The 14,579-nt window shown below is 41.1% G+C and overlaps 1 protein-coding gene across 1 annotated transcript; it reads left to right on the top strand.

Moving 5' to 3' along the window:
* The first annotated feature begins 304 nt into the window (after positions 1-304).
* On the top strand, positions 305-12,446 carry selenon.L (selenoprotein N L homeolog). The gene is made up of 2 exons (NM_001348004.1): positions 305-560; positions 8,413-12,446. Exon 2 carries the CDS (start codon positions 8,414-8,416, stop codon positions 10,100-10,102), a length of 1,689 nt encoding a protein of 562 aa, NP_001334933.1. The 5' UTR covers positions 305-560; position 8,413; the 3' UTR covers positions 10,103-12,446.
* The last annotated feature ends 2,133 nt before the right edge of the window (positions 12,447-14,579 follow it).

The following is a 14,579-nucleotide window of genomic DNA, read 5'->3' as shown; positions in this document are numbered from 1 at the left end:
TATCTGTCCTAAAAGAAGCCAGCTGCTACATTTTTCCAATAGACAGAACCAGCAGTGCAGAAAGGAACAAACAATACATTTTCTATTTCCAGTTGTGGTTACATTCACTAGTAAATTTAAAAGATACTCAGAATTACATTTTCTTTCATTTGTCTGTTTGTATCCCCTTTCATCTTATGCGCAGTCACTTTTCCTTTCCCCAAACATCCCAACTAAATAAAAAAAATACAGCTGGAAATCCCAGGGAAAGCTCATTGGTGCTCCGCAGTACTGCAGGGGTTAAGCATCTGGAAGCACGCCTCCAGCATTGGGATATACCATTGCACTGGCTGTGGAGGGGGGGATGAGATCTGTTGTTTTTGGGAGTGCGATTGTTTCTCTGCCCTGTAACACCGGAAGATGTTCTATTAGGCGGGAGTGGGTGGTAAGGAGTATATGGGAGGCTGAGCTGTGTCTCTGGGGGGCAGATTTAGTGAGGGGGGATATATGGGGCTTTCCCTGTGGCAGATGGAAGGGCTGGAGTAGAGGCTGCAGGGCTCAGTGTGCTGGGAGTGGAGGAGGTGAGTAGTAGTGTGAGTGAGAGCTGCTCTGTGTATAGTTATGTATATGTGTAATGTTATTTCTATAGTGCTACGTGTATACTCAGTGCTGTACAATCTATACATTCAGGTCAGTGCAATAACAGCAGAGAAATACAGTTACATTCAAGAGCTCCCTGCCCTGTGCTGAGGGGCCCCTATTCTCCTGCCCTGGGGTCCCCCACATCTCTGGGCTCTCGGTAGCAACTCCTCCCCCACCCTCAGGTACCACTCTATGTCCAGAGCACTGAAAGGAGTTTAACATTCAGTATCTTATAGAAAGGCCACTTCTAAGCAACTTTTCAATTGCCCTTCATTTTTTCTTTATAGTTTTTGAATAATTTGCCTTCTTCTTCTGACTCTTTCCAGCTTTCAAAAGGGGGTCGCTGACCCCGTCTGAAAAAAAACAAATGCTCTGTAAGGCTACAAATGTATTCTTATTGCTACTTTTTATTCCTCGTCTTTCTATTCAGGCCTCTCCTATTCATATTCCAGTCTCTTATTCACGTCAGTGCATGGTTGCTAGGGGAATTCGGACCCTAGCAACCACATTGCTGAATTTACAAACTGGAGAGCAGCGGAATAAAGAGCTAAATAACTCAAAAACAGTAATAGTAAAATGGTCTCCAAATATTTTTCTATTCATCATATTAAGAGTTAATTTAAAGGTGCACAACCCCTTTAAAGGGCCACATATGCTCATAGGAACCCTACAGTCTGAGCTGCTGCAGAAGCTCACAGGCCCTTCCTGGCAGTGCTTGGAAGGAGATTAGCAGCTGGTTTTGCTTTTGTTTGGGGCGGGGACAAAATGCCATGGGGGCTCATTGTGTTCATTACAATTTGCACGTCTCCAGCTGTTTTATAATCGGTAGCCCCACCGAAAAGCCGCTTGCCTTGCTGTATATACACTATATTCTGACAGCAGCTTCCATTACTACAGGCATATCACTGTTATACCCCATTCTTTGACCCCAATAATGTAGCCAGCTTTAAGCTAGATTGTAAGCTCTTCTGGGCAGGGCCCTTTTTACCTTTTGTATTGGTTACTGGTCACTATGTACTGTATGTAATTCTGTATGGTCTTTGTATGAACTCATTTATTGTACATTGCTGCGGAATATGTTGGTGCTCAAAAATACATGTTAAAGGGGAAGTTCACCTTTAAGGAACTTTTAAGTTGTTTGCCTTTTTCTTCTGAATCTTTCAAATGGGGGTCGCTGACTCTCGTCTTAAAAACAAATGCTCTGTAAGGCTACAAATGTATTGTTACTTTTTATTACTCATCTTTCTATTCAGGCCTCACCTATTCATATTCCAGTCTCTTATTCAAATCAATGCATGGTTGTTAGGGGAATTTGGACCCTAGTTACCAGATTGCTTAAAGGAGAAGGAAAGGATAAAACTAAGTAAGCTTTATCAGAAAGGTCTATATAAATACACGAGTAAACCCTCAAAGCAATGCTGCTCTGAGTCCTCTGTCAAAAGAAACAGCACATTTCTTTCCTTCTATTGTGTACTCATGGGCTTCTGTATCAGACTTCCTGTTTTCAGCTTAAACCTCCTTGCCCAGGGCGTGAGCATGCTCAGTTTGCTCTCTCTCTCTCCCTCCCCTTTTCCCCCCTTCCTTGCTGTAATCTGAGCCCAGAGCTATGAGTGAGCAGGAAGTGATGTCACACCAAGCTAATATGGCAGCTGCTATCGTAAACAAACAGAGAGCTTCTAGAGCTGTTTACTCAGGTATGGTAAAGCATTTTGCAGAATAAATATAGTCTTATAGCTTGCACTATTGTGGCTAATCTATTGCCAATAAACTGCTTCAGTAGCTTTCCTTCTCCTTTAAGATGCAAATTCAAGAGCTGTTGAATAAAAAGCTAAATAACACAAACTGTCCATAATAAAAAATGAAAACAAATTGCAAATTGTATCAGAATATCACTCTGTACATCATACTTAAAGTTATCTCAAAGGTGAACAACCCCTTAAATAATAACACTGGTATGGGACCTGTTATCCAGAATGCTTGGGACCTGGGGGTTTCTGGATAATGGATCTTTCTGTAATTAGGATCTTCATACCTTAATACTAGAAAATCATGTAAACAATAAATAAACCCAATAGGCTGGTTTTGCCTCCAATAAGGATTAATTATATCTTAGTTGGGATCAAGTACAAGCTACTGTTTTATTGTTACACAGAGAAAGGAAATCATTTTTAAAAATTAATTATTTGGATACAATGGGGTCTATAGGAGACAGCCTTTCCGTAATTTAGAGCTTTCTGGATAACAGGTTTCCGGGTAACGGATCCCATACCTGTAATACCCCAAATTCAAGACTAGGAATGTGCATAGGTTTATATCTTAGGAACAACAATTGGTAAATTGCATTTTTATCTCTTATTCCGACTCCTTCAATTTCCATTAAACCCTTCATCGCAGGTCAGTGCTATTGATTGTGTCTCCTGCCCCCGGGATACAGGAGCTCTCAGCCTCTCCGTTTATTTCACTCTCACTTTGTATTGCCTGACTGAGCTGCATTCATTCCCAATGTATAGAAAGCTTTATTGTGTCATTATGTACCCAGCACTTTATTCTAATGCAGAGGTACTTTATGTTCAGCATGACATGTCATTTAATTGACATGATAAGTACATTTGTATTGTATTCATAGTTATTTGTGATGGACTGAAGAAGTGTTACTGTCCTGGTCCTCCACTGTTCTGTCTATTCACAAATTCAGCAGATGTACAATGTTCCCTGTATAACTCAGCCTGCAGCCTTGTGCCTTTATATGGTCATAGAACCCCTCAGTGACTTCCAATATCCTTATCATTTACAGTAGGGGGTACATTATCCCTTATAATACATGAGTGATACTCAGAGTTCCCTGTATAACTCAGCCTGCAGCCTTGTGCCTTTATATGGTCACAGAACAACTGCTCAGTGACTTCTAATCTCCTTATCATTTACAGTAGGGGGTACATTATCCCTTATAATACATGAGTGATACTCAGAGTTCCCTGTATAACTCAGCCTGCAGCCTTGTGCCTTTATATGGTCACAGAACCCTCAGTGACTTCTAATATCCTTATCATTTACAGTAGGGGGTACATTATCCCTTATAATACATGAGTGATACTCAGAGTTCCCTGAATAACTCAGCCTGCAGCCTTGTGCCTTTATATGGTCATAGAACCCCTCAGTGACTTCCAATATCCTTATCATTTACAGTAGGGGGTACATTATCCCTTATAATACATGAGTGATACTCAGAGTTCCCTGTATAACTCAGCCTGCAGCCTTGTGCCTTTATATGGTCACAGAACCCTCAGTGACTTCTAATATCCTTATCATTTACAGTAGGGGGTACATTATCCCTTATAATACATGAGTGATACTCAGAGTTCCCTGAATAACTCAGCCTGCAGCCTTGTGCCTTTATATGGTCATAGAACCCCTCAGTGACTTCCAATATCCTTATCATTTACAGTAGGGGGTACATTATCCCTTATAATACATGAGTGATACTCAGAGTTCCCTGTATAACTCAGCCTGCAGCCTTGTGCCTTTATATGGTCACAGAACCCTCAGTGACTTCTAATCTCCTTATCATTTACAGTAGGGGGTACATTATCCCTTATAATACATGAGTGATACTCAGAGTTCCCTGTATAACTCAGCCTGCAGCCTTGTGCCTTTATATGGTCATAGAACCCCTCAGTGACTTCTAATATCCTTATCATTTACAGTAGGGGGTACATTATCCCTTATAATACATGAGTGATACTCCGAATTCCCTGTATAACTCAGCCTGCAGCCTTGTGCCTTTATATGGTCACAGAACAACTGCTCAGTGACTTCTAATATCCTTATTATTTACAGTAGGGGGTACATTATCCCTTATAATACATGAGTGATACTCAGAGTTCCCTGTATAACTCAGCCTGCAGCCTTGTGCCTTTATATGGTCACAGAACCCTCAGTGACTTCTAATATCCTTATCATTTACAGTAGGGGGTACATTATCCCTTATAATACATGAGTGATACTCAGAGTTCCCTGTATAACTCAGCCTGCAGCCTTGTGCCTTTATATGGTCACAGAACAACCCCTCAGTGACTTCTAATATCCTTATCATTTACAGTAGGGGGTACATTATCCCTTATAATACATGAGTGATACTCAGAGTTCCCTGTATAACTCTGCCTGCAGCCTTGTGCCTTTATATGGTCACAGGACCCCTAACTGACTGTCTGTCTGTCTGTTGATCAATGAAGTCATTTTGTCCCTGCGTTAGAGGATGGAAAACAGTCGGCACTTACCCGTATTACCTATTATAAAAGCAGCCGGCTTGTTTAGGTATTTCTGAACATATTGGGGGTCATTTATCAATGCTGGGCAAATTTGCACATGGGCAGTAACCTATGGCAACCAATCAAATTGCTGCATTCATTGTTCTACTTGCATCACTGATTGGTTGCTTTAGGTAACTGCCCATGGGCAAATTTGCCCAGTGTTGATAAATGAGCCCCATTATGTGCTCTTTGCCAGGTGTTGAAAACTACAATTCCCAGCATCCTCCTCTGGCCACTGAAAGCTGGAATTAGAAACTTTAATCGAAGGCGACTAAGTTTTAAACATTTGATTTCCAACGCTCGGTGTTAATTGCAGTGAGCTTGTTACTGGTTAAATAAATATGCAGCAGCTCTGATTATCTCCTGAGAGACCCACATGCAGCCCCAGTGCAATGGAATGAGAAGGGATCGGTTAATCCTGCAAGAAATGGCTCTACGCTCCCTTGGAATACAAATCAGATTGGCTTCTCTCTATTACCATCAGTGCTTTACGTGTTTCACTCGGGCAGTTTAAACACATTTTTAAATTGATAGAACCTGGAAATATTCTGATCTGATTCTTAGCTAGCTGAGCTGCAGGTGTGGATTTTAAAGGAGAACTAAAGCCTTAAAACTATAATGGCTAGAAATGTTGTATTTTTTTATATTGAATGTACTGTACCAGCCCAGAGGTTCCGCAGTAGTGATTTGTGGGCCGATGAGATACCCGCAAGTTGGGCCGACCTCACACTCCTCTTCACAGGTGGGTGTGGGTTTGAGCTCTTCTCCTGCTCTCCCCGATCGCCACCTTCAACTGCCGACTTCCGGCTTTATAGCCACGCGCCTGCTTGCCCCGCCCCTTTTGTGACGTCATTGGCGGGGCAGGTTGGCTCGTGTCTATAAGATGAAGCCGGGGTGTGGGTGGAGGGAGGTCGGGCTTCGGGCTTCGACCTGCAGATCACTATTCCACAGCCCTATAACAGTAATGATTCCCCAGCAGCTCCCCATCTTCTTTTGTGTGTCTGAGGCACTGCACATGCTCAGTGAGCTGCTGCTGAGCTTAGGGGTCAACACTTATTATCCACTTCCCGGGTCTTGGATCAAGGTTGACCTTTGTCAAGATGCACTTCTTTTAAACATGGTAGTGCAGCTTGACAAAGATCCCAGAGATCTTTTATCCGGAGCATTCGGGATAACAGGTCCCATACCTCTGTGCGTGTGAGATATATATATTTCCCTTGTTTGTTATAGTTATATACAGGAGCAGTGACCAGCTCCATGTTGTAGCTCCCACCCCTCCCAATAGTGATGTGCGGGTCGAGAATTTCTCGATCCCTACCCGCTGCTCCCCTTTATTTATAGTTCAAAGAGGATTTGAGGGGCACACACCTGGTTAATTTTCTCAATTGCTAGGGTGCACCTTCCGCAGTGTCCTTCCCAACTGAAATACAGGAATCAGAGACGAAATGGGCAGCACTCCAGGATAAAGTAAAAAATTGCCTTTATTTACCAACAGCAGGGCAGCATAGCAACGTTTCGAGCCTCGCACGGCTCTTTTTCAAGCTCCCCTTTATTTATAGGCCCGCGCCCGCCCTGCAGTGATGTCACAAAAGGGGCAGGGCAGGCGGAAGTCTATAAATTTCGGCACCGGAAGCTGGCAGTACTAGGTCGCGGGCAGGAGAGCAGGAGAAGAGCTCGACCCGCACCCGCCCACAACCCACGCATTTTATCCAGGGGTCGGCCCGAAACCCGCCACGACCCACGGGTAAACCCGCGGGTCCCGGGTCGGCTCGCACATCACTACTTCCCAGCTATAGTCAGGTGATCCCACTGGTGTCTAATAAAAGGGCAGCCAAGTTTGGGAGTTTTACTTTGAAAGCAGCAAGTAAGTTGCAGGTAAAACTTAGTCCCTTTGTAAAATGTATAATGAAGCAATTGAATTCTTAATGAATCAGATGAAAATTGAGTGTAGGACTGGCCAGATATGGGATCACTTTGACGTAGTTGTTCAGCTTAAATATATTGCAATATATGGACAAACAATCCCTGTTTTGTTTAAAGGGTAAGGCATTTTTCAGTAGCAGTAGCACAAAATGTCTCTGTCTTAAATATATTGATAATGGGTTGAGTGCAGAGGACTCTTGTAGTTGACTATATGTATTTTGTGGTCACAGCCTCATTGCACCCCCGCCTAATGGTTTTCCCTTGTTTTTTATAGTTATATCTATCTGTACTGCGAATCTAATATTGTGTGTACAGGTGTATATACTATATGTTGTGAGTCTGACACTTCGCTCAGGCTACCCCCTATCTCTATTGTGACGTCACTGATGTGAAACTGCTCTATGGTTAGGTGCATTTAAATGCTTGTTTGGCTGGCTGTATTCTAGAGTGATAAAAAAAATTGCATTGCATAATACAGGTATGGGCTCCATTATCCAGAAAGCTCAGAATTGCGGAATGGCAGTCTCCCATAGACTCCATTTTATCCAAATGTTTAAAGGACAAGGAAAGTTAAACTAAAGAAGTAGCATGAAATGTTGTACATCATGTTCTGGGCTTCTGTACCAGCCAAAGGCAACCACAGCCCTTTAGCAGTAAAGATCTGTGTCTCCAAAGATGCCCCAGTAGCTCCCCATCTTCTTTTCTGCTGATTCACTGCACATGCTCTGTGCTGCTGTCACTTACTGAGCTTAGGGAGCCACTCACAATATACAGTACACATAGAATAGAAATGTCACAATATAAGGCTGATTAGTAATTAATACAGATAATTACTACATGGCAGCACAGAAACTAGTGCAATTAGCATCAGAATTTAATAATCAGCAAACCTGTAGCATCAGCTTATATTACTGGGTAAGCTCATTTTCTGCTGGATAATTGGTGACGAGCCCTAAGCTTAGCTTCTCAACAGCCAATCAGAGCCCACTGAGCATGTGAGTGTCACAGACACTTTCCAAGATGGTGACCCCCTGTGACAAGTTTGAAGTCCTGGATCATTGCTGCTATTGACAAGCTCAAACTTTAGCTTCGTGCAATAAATTCAGTATATAAAACGTGCATTTTTAGCCCTATTCATTTTTAAGGTTTAGTTCTCCTTTAAAAATTATTTCCTTTTTCTCTGTAATAATAAAACAGTAGCTTGTACTTGATCCCAACTAAGATAATTAATCCTTATTGGAAGCAAAACCAGCCTATTGGGTTTATTTAATGTTTACATGATTTTCTAGTAGACTTAAGGTATGAAGATCCAAACTATGGAAAGATCCCTTATCCAGAAAACCCCAGGTCCTGAGCATTCTGGATAACCGGTCCCATACCTGTATATCTTGGCTTTCAGGATATATTTTAGGTTATTCAACATACTCTGTTTGCAGCAGTAAAAAAGTAGCATGCAGTAACTTGGCCTTACTCGGTAACTGACCAAATTGGGCTAAAATATTATTTTAAGTCGTTAATGCCCTGGTATGTTTTGACTCTTGTGGTTTTTCCTTCTAAGGATGTCTGCTGATCTTCGGAAGAGAAAAAAAGATGCCACCGCCAGCAATGATGCCCCACAGGAAACTAAGGATGAAGAAGAAAACAAGAAAGAAAAGCCCAGCTCCCGCCCATATAAATTCCTATGGAAATTGCTCCTCTGGCTGCTGCTAATTGCCCTGATGTTTGCGATTAAGATTTATAGAGATAATGAGCTGGTGAGACAGCAGGAGGCAGCATTGAGGACTTTAGGGGCAGAGGGCCTCTTCCTTTTCTCCTCGCTGGACACAGACAAGGACCTGTTCATCAGCGCTGAAGAGTTTAAGCCCATCGCTGAGAAGCTCACAGGGATTTCCACCACCTCCGACTATGAAGAGGAGGAGCTTCTCGATCCGAATGGAGAGACGTTCTCTGTGGTTTCACGTTTCCAGCCTCTGGTCATGGAGACCATGACAAAGAGCAAAGAAGGGTTCTTGGGTATCACGCACAATGCTCTCTCTGGACTTCGGAACTGGACAACAGCCATGTTGCCTGAAAATGTGTTTTATGCTGGACAATTCAAGGCCTTCCTCCCACCGAAGAACAAGTTAGAAGTGGGCAATCCTTGGTGGATTATTCCTAGCGAGTTAAGCATATTTACAGGGTACCTACCTAATAACAGAATTTATCCCCCGCCTCCCAAAGGAAAGGAGGTTATTATCCATAAACTTTTGTCCATGTTTCATCCACGTCCTTTTATAAAAACAAGGTTTGCCCCTCAAGGCTCTGTAGCGTGTATTCGAGCCATCAGCGATTTTTACTATGATATCGTTTTCCGGATTCATGCAGAGTTTCAGCTTAACGAACCTCCAAATTTTCCTTTTTGGTTCTCCCCTGGTCAGTTCACTGGCAATGTTATCATCTCTAAAGATGCCGCTCACGTCAGACACTTTAAACTTTTTGTCCCTAACAACCGGACACTGAATGTCGACATGGAGTGGTTGTATGGAGCCAGCGAGAGCAGCAATATGGAGGTTGACATCGGTTACCTGCCACAGATGGAAATAGAATCTTTAGGACCCTCCGTCCCATCTGTGATCTATGATGAGAATGGTAATGTCATGGAGAGCCGGAATGCAGATGGAGAAGCTATAGAATTTGTGTTCGAAGATATAGCCTGGCAGTCAGAGATAACCTTTGAAGAAGCTGCCAAAAAACTTGAGGTCACCATGTACCCATTTAAAAAAGTTTCTTACTACCCCTTCCCAGAAGCTTTTGACCGTGCTTTAGCAGAAAAGAAACTTGTGCACTCAGTTTTGCTCTGGGGTGCACTGGACGATCAGTCTTGCTGAGGTTCGGGGCGAACTCTCCGGGAGACTGTCCTAGAGAGTTTGCCCGTCCTTGCTTTGCTGAACCAGAGCTTCGTTAGCACTTGGTCATTAGTGAAGGAGCTTGAGGAGCTACAAAACACTAAAGGCTCATACGCCACATTTGCTTCTCTCCATTTGGAGAAGTATAACTTTCCAGTGGAGATGATGATTTGCCTTCCCAATGGAACCATTGTTCATCATATAAATGCTAATTATTTCCTGGACATTACATCTCTGAAGCCAGATGAGGTGGAGAGCAACATGTTTAGCTTCTCCGATGGAGTGGAGGATTTGTCCACCGCCACTTACATAAAGTTCCTAAAGGAAGGGATAGAGAAGGCAGAACCCTTCTTGCAGCCTTAGATGATGGCACATTAGTTACAAGCCCAATTGTTTTCAAGGTATTGATGAGCTGTATTTTGTATAGGGTGTTCATTTTCTGTAGGACACTTTTTGGAGACACTATGCATTAGCTATGTTACATGATGTTCCATCATAATACGTACGTGACTAAAAAAATCTTCAATAATGTGAAACAAAGCCCCAGAAAAATATTTGCAAAGGGGCAGTGGCCCCCAACTAGTGGCTCACGAGCAACATATTGCTCACCAACCGCTTGGATGTTCCTCCCAGAGGCCTCATGCTTGTGTTGCACCCCAACTCCTTTTTTACATTTAAATGTGGCTCTTGGGTTAAAAAAGGTTGTGGACCCCTGGCTTAGAGCATAGATCTAATATACTTCTATGAGAGGGAAGGCCATGCAACCCCTGTTGCTTTAAAATAATGCTATATATGAAAACTCCTGCACATATCATGAGGCACTGGTTGCCCTCAGTGGCCATAAGGATGTCACAGGAAAAACCTTACTAATTAAAGTCTAGATATCCCCACTGGCACTAGCAAAGACTTCATTCTATGGAAGGCTTGGTCTCCTAGTTGGTTCTGCCTTGTAACTAAGGCACTATGGTTTGCAAATATTTTGAGGTTTTGTTCCACTTTGAATGGAAATCAATTTAGTTATTATATGTTCAACTACTATATGGATGGTTTGCTTCCATAGCCTGAGAAGTTTGTGGCCACAGGACTCTATAGTCTGGACCAGCTATAGTTCCCTTAGGGAAGCATCATTACACAAGGCTGGGTTAGGCAAATGTTACACCTGGTAGTGCCAATACTGCTTGACTCTGCCCCATGTCTCTCAGCAGTGGGGAAGCAGAGTAGAAGGTTGGATAGTTAGAAGAAGATTGATGGTCTATAGCTGAATTTATGATGAGCCAGTAAGGCAGCCTTACATTGGCCAATCTGGTATGTTCTTCGTCTGATTTGGCCAAATGGAAGGAGAGCATATGAGGGTCAACACATGGTATAGGCTTGGCTCTGTCCCATGTCTCTCAACAGTGGAGAAGCAGAATAAAGAATTTGATAGCTAGGAGAAGGTAGATGGTCCATAGCTGAACTTTTGATGATCCCTACAATGGCCGGACAGCTTCTTCTGTCCAATTTCCAGACTATTGGTCAGAATCACTGGGCCACCATACATGTGCAGATGATCTCCTGAAAACATACTGTGCATGTATGGTCACCTTTAGTATCTGTCCACTCTGCTTATCCTTGTCCCTGGTAGAAGTAAAACATTATATTTTTGAAAGCTTCACGTTAACAGGCAGTATTACAGCTCTTTTTGTATTTGTATTCTATATATTTTTGTACTGAGGCAGGCGGGGTGGGTACTTGCTCTGTCCCGGGGCACCCTGTACAACATGACGGTCTAATCTTAAAGTGTAAATGGGTCAGACCTGAATTTTTTTGACAGTCGTGCATTTGAGATGGTACAATATCCCCGCCTCCTGCTTTTATTTATGTTTGTTTAGTGTTTAACAATGGATTTGAGCCACACTTAGCCTTGATGCTACGTTACAGTAGTAATGTTCTTCTTCTTGGGGACATTACACCATGTGGGTTTATAGAACCAGTAAGCAAAGAACTTAATATTGTTTTAATTTTTGTTTACCCTTAGGGGCATAGTTATACATTAATATAAAATATGTTACTCCAAAATAAGGTTGGTAGAAAATATTTATAACGCGTGAATGAACAACCTTGGATCTCGATCACAGAAATAATCCATTAAAATATAATAAGTGGTGTATTAATATGGCGAATAATGTGAGAAACCACCCAAAACTTTCATGATCATATAAAGGCAAGAGATTGGCTTTTATACGGTTGTGGTGACTTCTAATACCTTTATCTTTGTTGCCTTTCTTATAATGACCAAGTTTCAGGGAGTCATGTGACACATTACATCATGAAGTACCAGTTATGACTGATGACATCATAAGCTTCATCACAAGATAACAGCTCCCTGGTAGACTTAACAATAGCACTCAATAGTAAAATCCAAGTCCACTGCAACTCCTTCAGTTACATGAGTAGGAGAAACAAAAGCTTACCAGAAAGCAGTTCCATCATGAAGTGTTGCTTATGATGTCTCTGTATATTAGGATATACTTTACAGGATATTCATGACTCTCGTCTGTTATAAAGGCTTTATTTTATGCCAGACTAAATTGCACCATTATTTTGCAAGATTCTCAACTTGAGGTAACCCATTGAAGCCGCTAACACTTATTTTTAGCCCTTGAGTAATGGCTGCTAATGGCACATGGTGATTTTCTCCACAGGCCTATATACTCCGACGGAATAGCCGTTTATTCGTATACTTACAATTCTTCTCCCATTCCTTTTATTAATCTTGGAACTCCTTTGCACCACAGATGATCAAAATGGGTTATTCCTGTGATTTTATGGGAAGCTAATTTCAATCCAAAATCTTACTGGTTCTTTAAAGGGATTCTGTCATGGGAAAACTTTTTTTTTTTTTTCAGAATTATACACTGAAATCCATTTTTCAAAAGAGCAAACAGACTTTGTAATATTTTATTTTGAAATCTGACATGTTGTGAGTTTCCCAGGTGCCCTCAGGCATGTGCTCTGATAAACTTATTTACTCTTTACTGCTGCACTGCAAGTTCGAGTGATATCAATCCCCTCTCTTTCCTCCCAGAAGCCCATCAGCAAAACAATGGGAAGGTAACCAGATAACAGCTCCCAGACACAAGATAACAGCTCCCTGGTAGACTTAACAATAGCACTCAATAGTAAAATCCAAGTCTACTGAGACTCCTTCAGTTACATGAGTAGGAGAAACAAAAGCTTACCAGAAAGCAGTTCCATCATGAAGTGTTGGCTCTTTCCAAAAGCACAGGCACAATGACAAGAGATGGCCTACACACCAATATTACAACTAAAAAAATATGTATAAACAATATATTTTATATGGTAAAGTGAATTCTTTGCAGTTTAATTATGACAGAATCCCTTTAAGTAGTGTGGTTACAATATTTCTTCCATGCACTGATGCATTTTGTAGGTTGCAGTTTTTTTACTTGGTCATTTTGATACTCTGTGCATGTTTATTGCATAAATCTTGTTTTTTTTCTACATATATGGATTGTATTTGTATTTTTGTAGCACAGCAGGCAGGATGCGTTTATCTTCTATGTTCAGGGCGTCCTTATTCTCCATGAAGGTCTGATCTTAAAGTTACCCTGTTAACGGACCAGACCTGAGGCTTCCGAATAGTTTTGCTCTGCATAATAAGAAATTGCTCCATCCTTTTGCACAAAATAAATGTATTTTTTTTTACTCTCACAGTAAATGCCAAATGTATAGCTCCGCTCCCAGCATTCCTCTTAGGATTTATGCATTGTCTGTATTTTTTCAAGATAAATATGTAGTTAAAGTATTAAAATTAAAGAAAAGTGTGTGTTGTTTTTTTTCCTGGTGCTGATTATGTTCCAAATGTATGTGCAAATAGAATTTGAATGTAACCGTTCTAGTACGGTAGGTGGCATTTAATAGTCTGCTGTTGGAAATAGAAATCTGATTGGTTACTACACCTGAAACACAATTTGTATCTGTAATCACACTACCACATGCAAGGTATCTCCTCAACTGAAAAAAGTTTTTTAATTAGTTCAGGTATGGAATTTGTTATCCTGAAACCCGTTATCCAGAAAGCTCTAAATTACAGAATTGCCGTCTCTTACTGTATATACTTTATTTTATCCAAATAATTCTTATTTTTAAAAATGCTTTACATTATTCCCTGTAATAATAACAGTTCAGGTACGGGACCTGTTATCCAGAAAGCATGGAACCTGGGGTTTTCTGAATGTATATTTTCATAATTTGGATCTTCATACCTGAAGTCTACTAGAAAATCACGTAAACATGAAATAAACCCAATAGGCTGGTTTTGCCTCCAATAAGGATTAATTATATCTTAGTTGGGATCAAGTACAAATGACTGTTTTATTATTACACAGAAAAAGGAAATAATTTTTAACAAATTTTGATTATTTGGATAAAATGGAGTCTAATGGACTTTCCGTAATTCAGAGCTTTCTGGATTACTGGTTTCCGGAGAACAGATCCCATACCTGTTCCTTGTACTTGGTCAAAAATAAGATATAATTAATCAATGGTGACAAAACAAGCCTTTTGGCGGTTTATTTAATGTTTAAAGTATTTTTTAGTAGACTTATGGTGATCCAAATCACACAAAGATCAGTTTTCCAGAAAATCCCAGATCTTGAGCATTCTGGAAAACAGGTCCCATACCCCAGTTTAATTTTTTCTTCTTTATCATTTTTATTGCATTTTCCATAATATGAGAAATATCATTTGACTTACTGCTCAATTTACATTGATCTAATTATCATAATTACGTAAGCACCACATTATAGCTACAAAAAGAAAACAAAGAAAAGAGGGG

This window comes from Xenopus laevis, chromosome 6L (genome assembly GCF_017654675.1).
Source record: "Xenopus laevis strain J_2021 chromosome 6L, Xenopus_laevis_v10.1, whole genome shotgun sequence".
NCBI lineage: Eukaryota > Metazoa > Chordata > Amphibia > Anura > Pipidae > Xenopus > Xenopus laevis.
The sequence above is the reverse complement of the archived record's forward strand: the minus strand, read 5'-3'. Positions and strand labels throughout refer to the sequence as shown.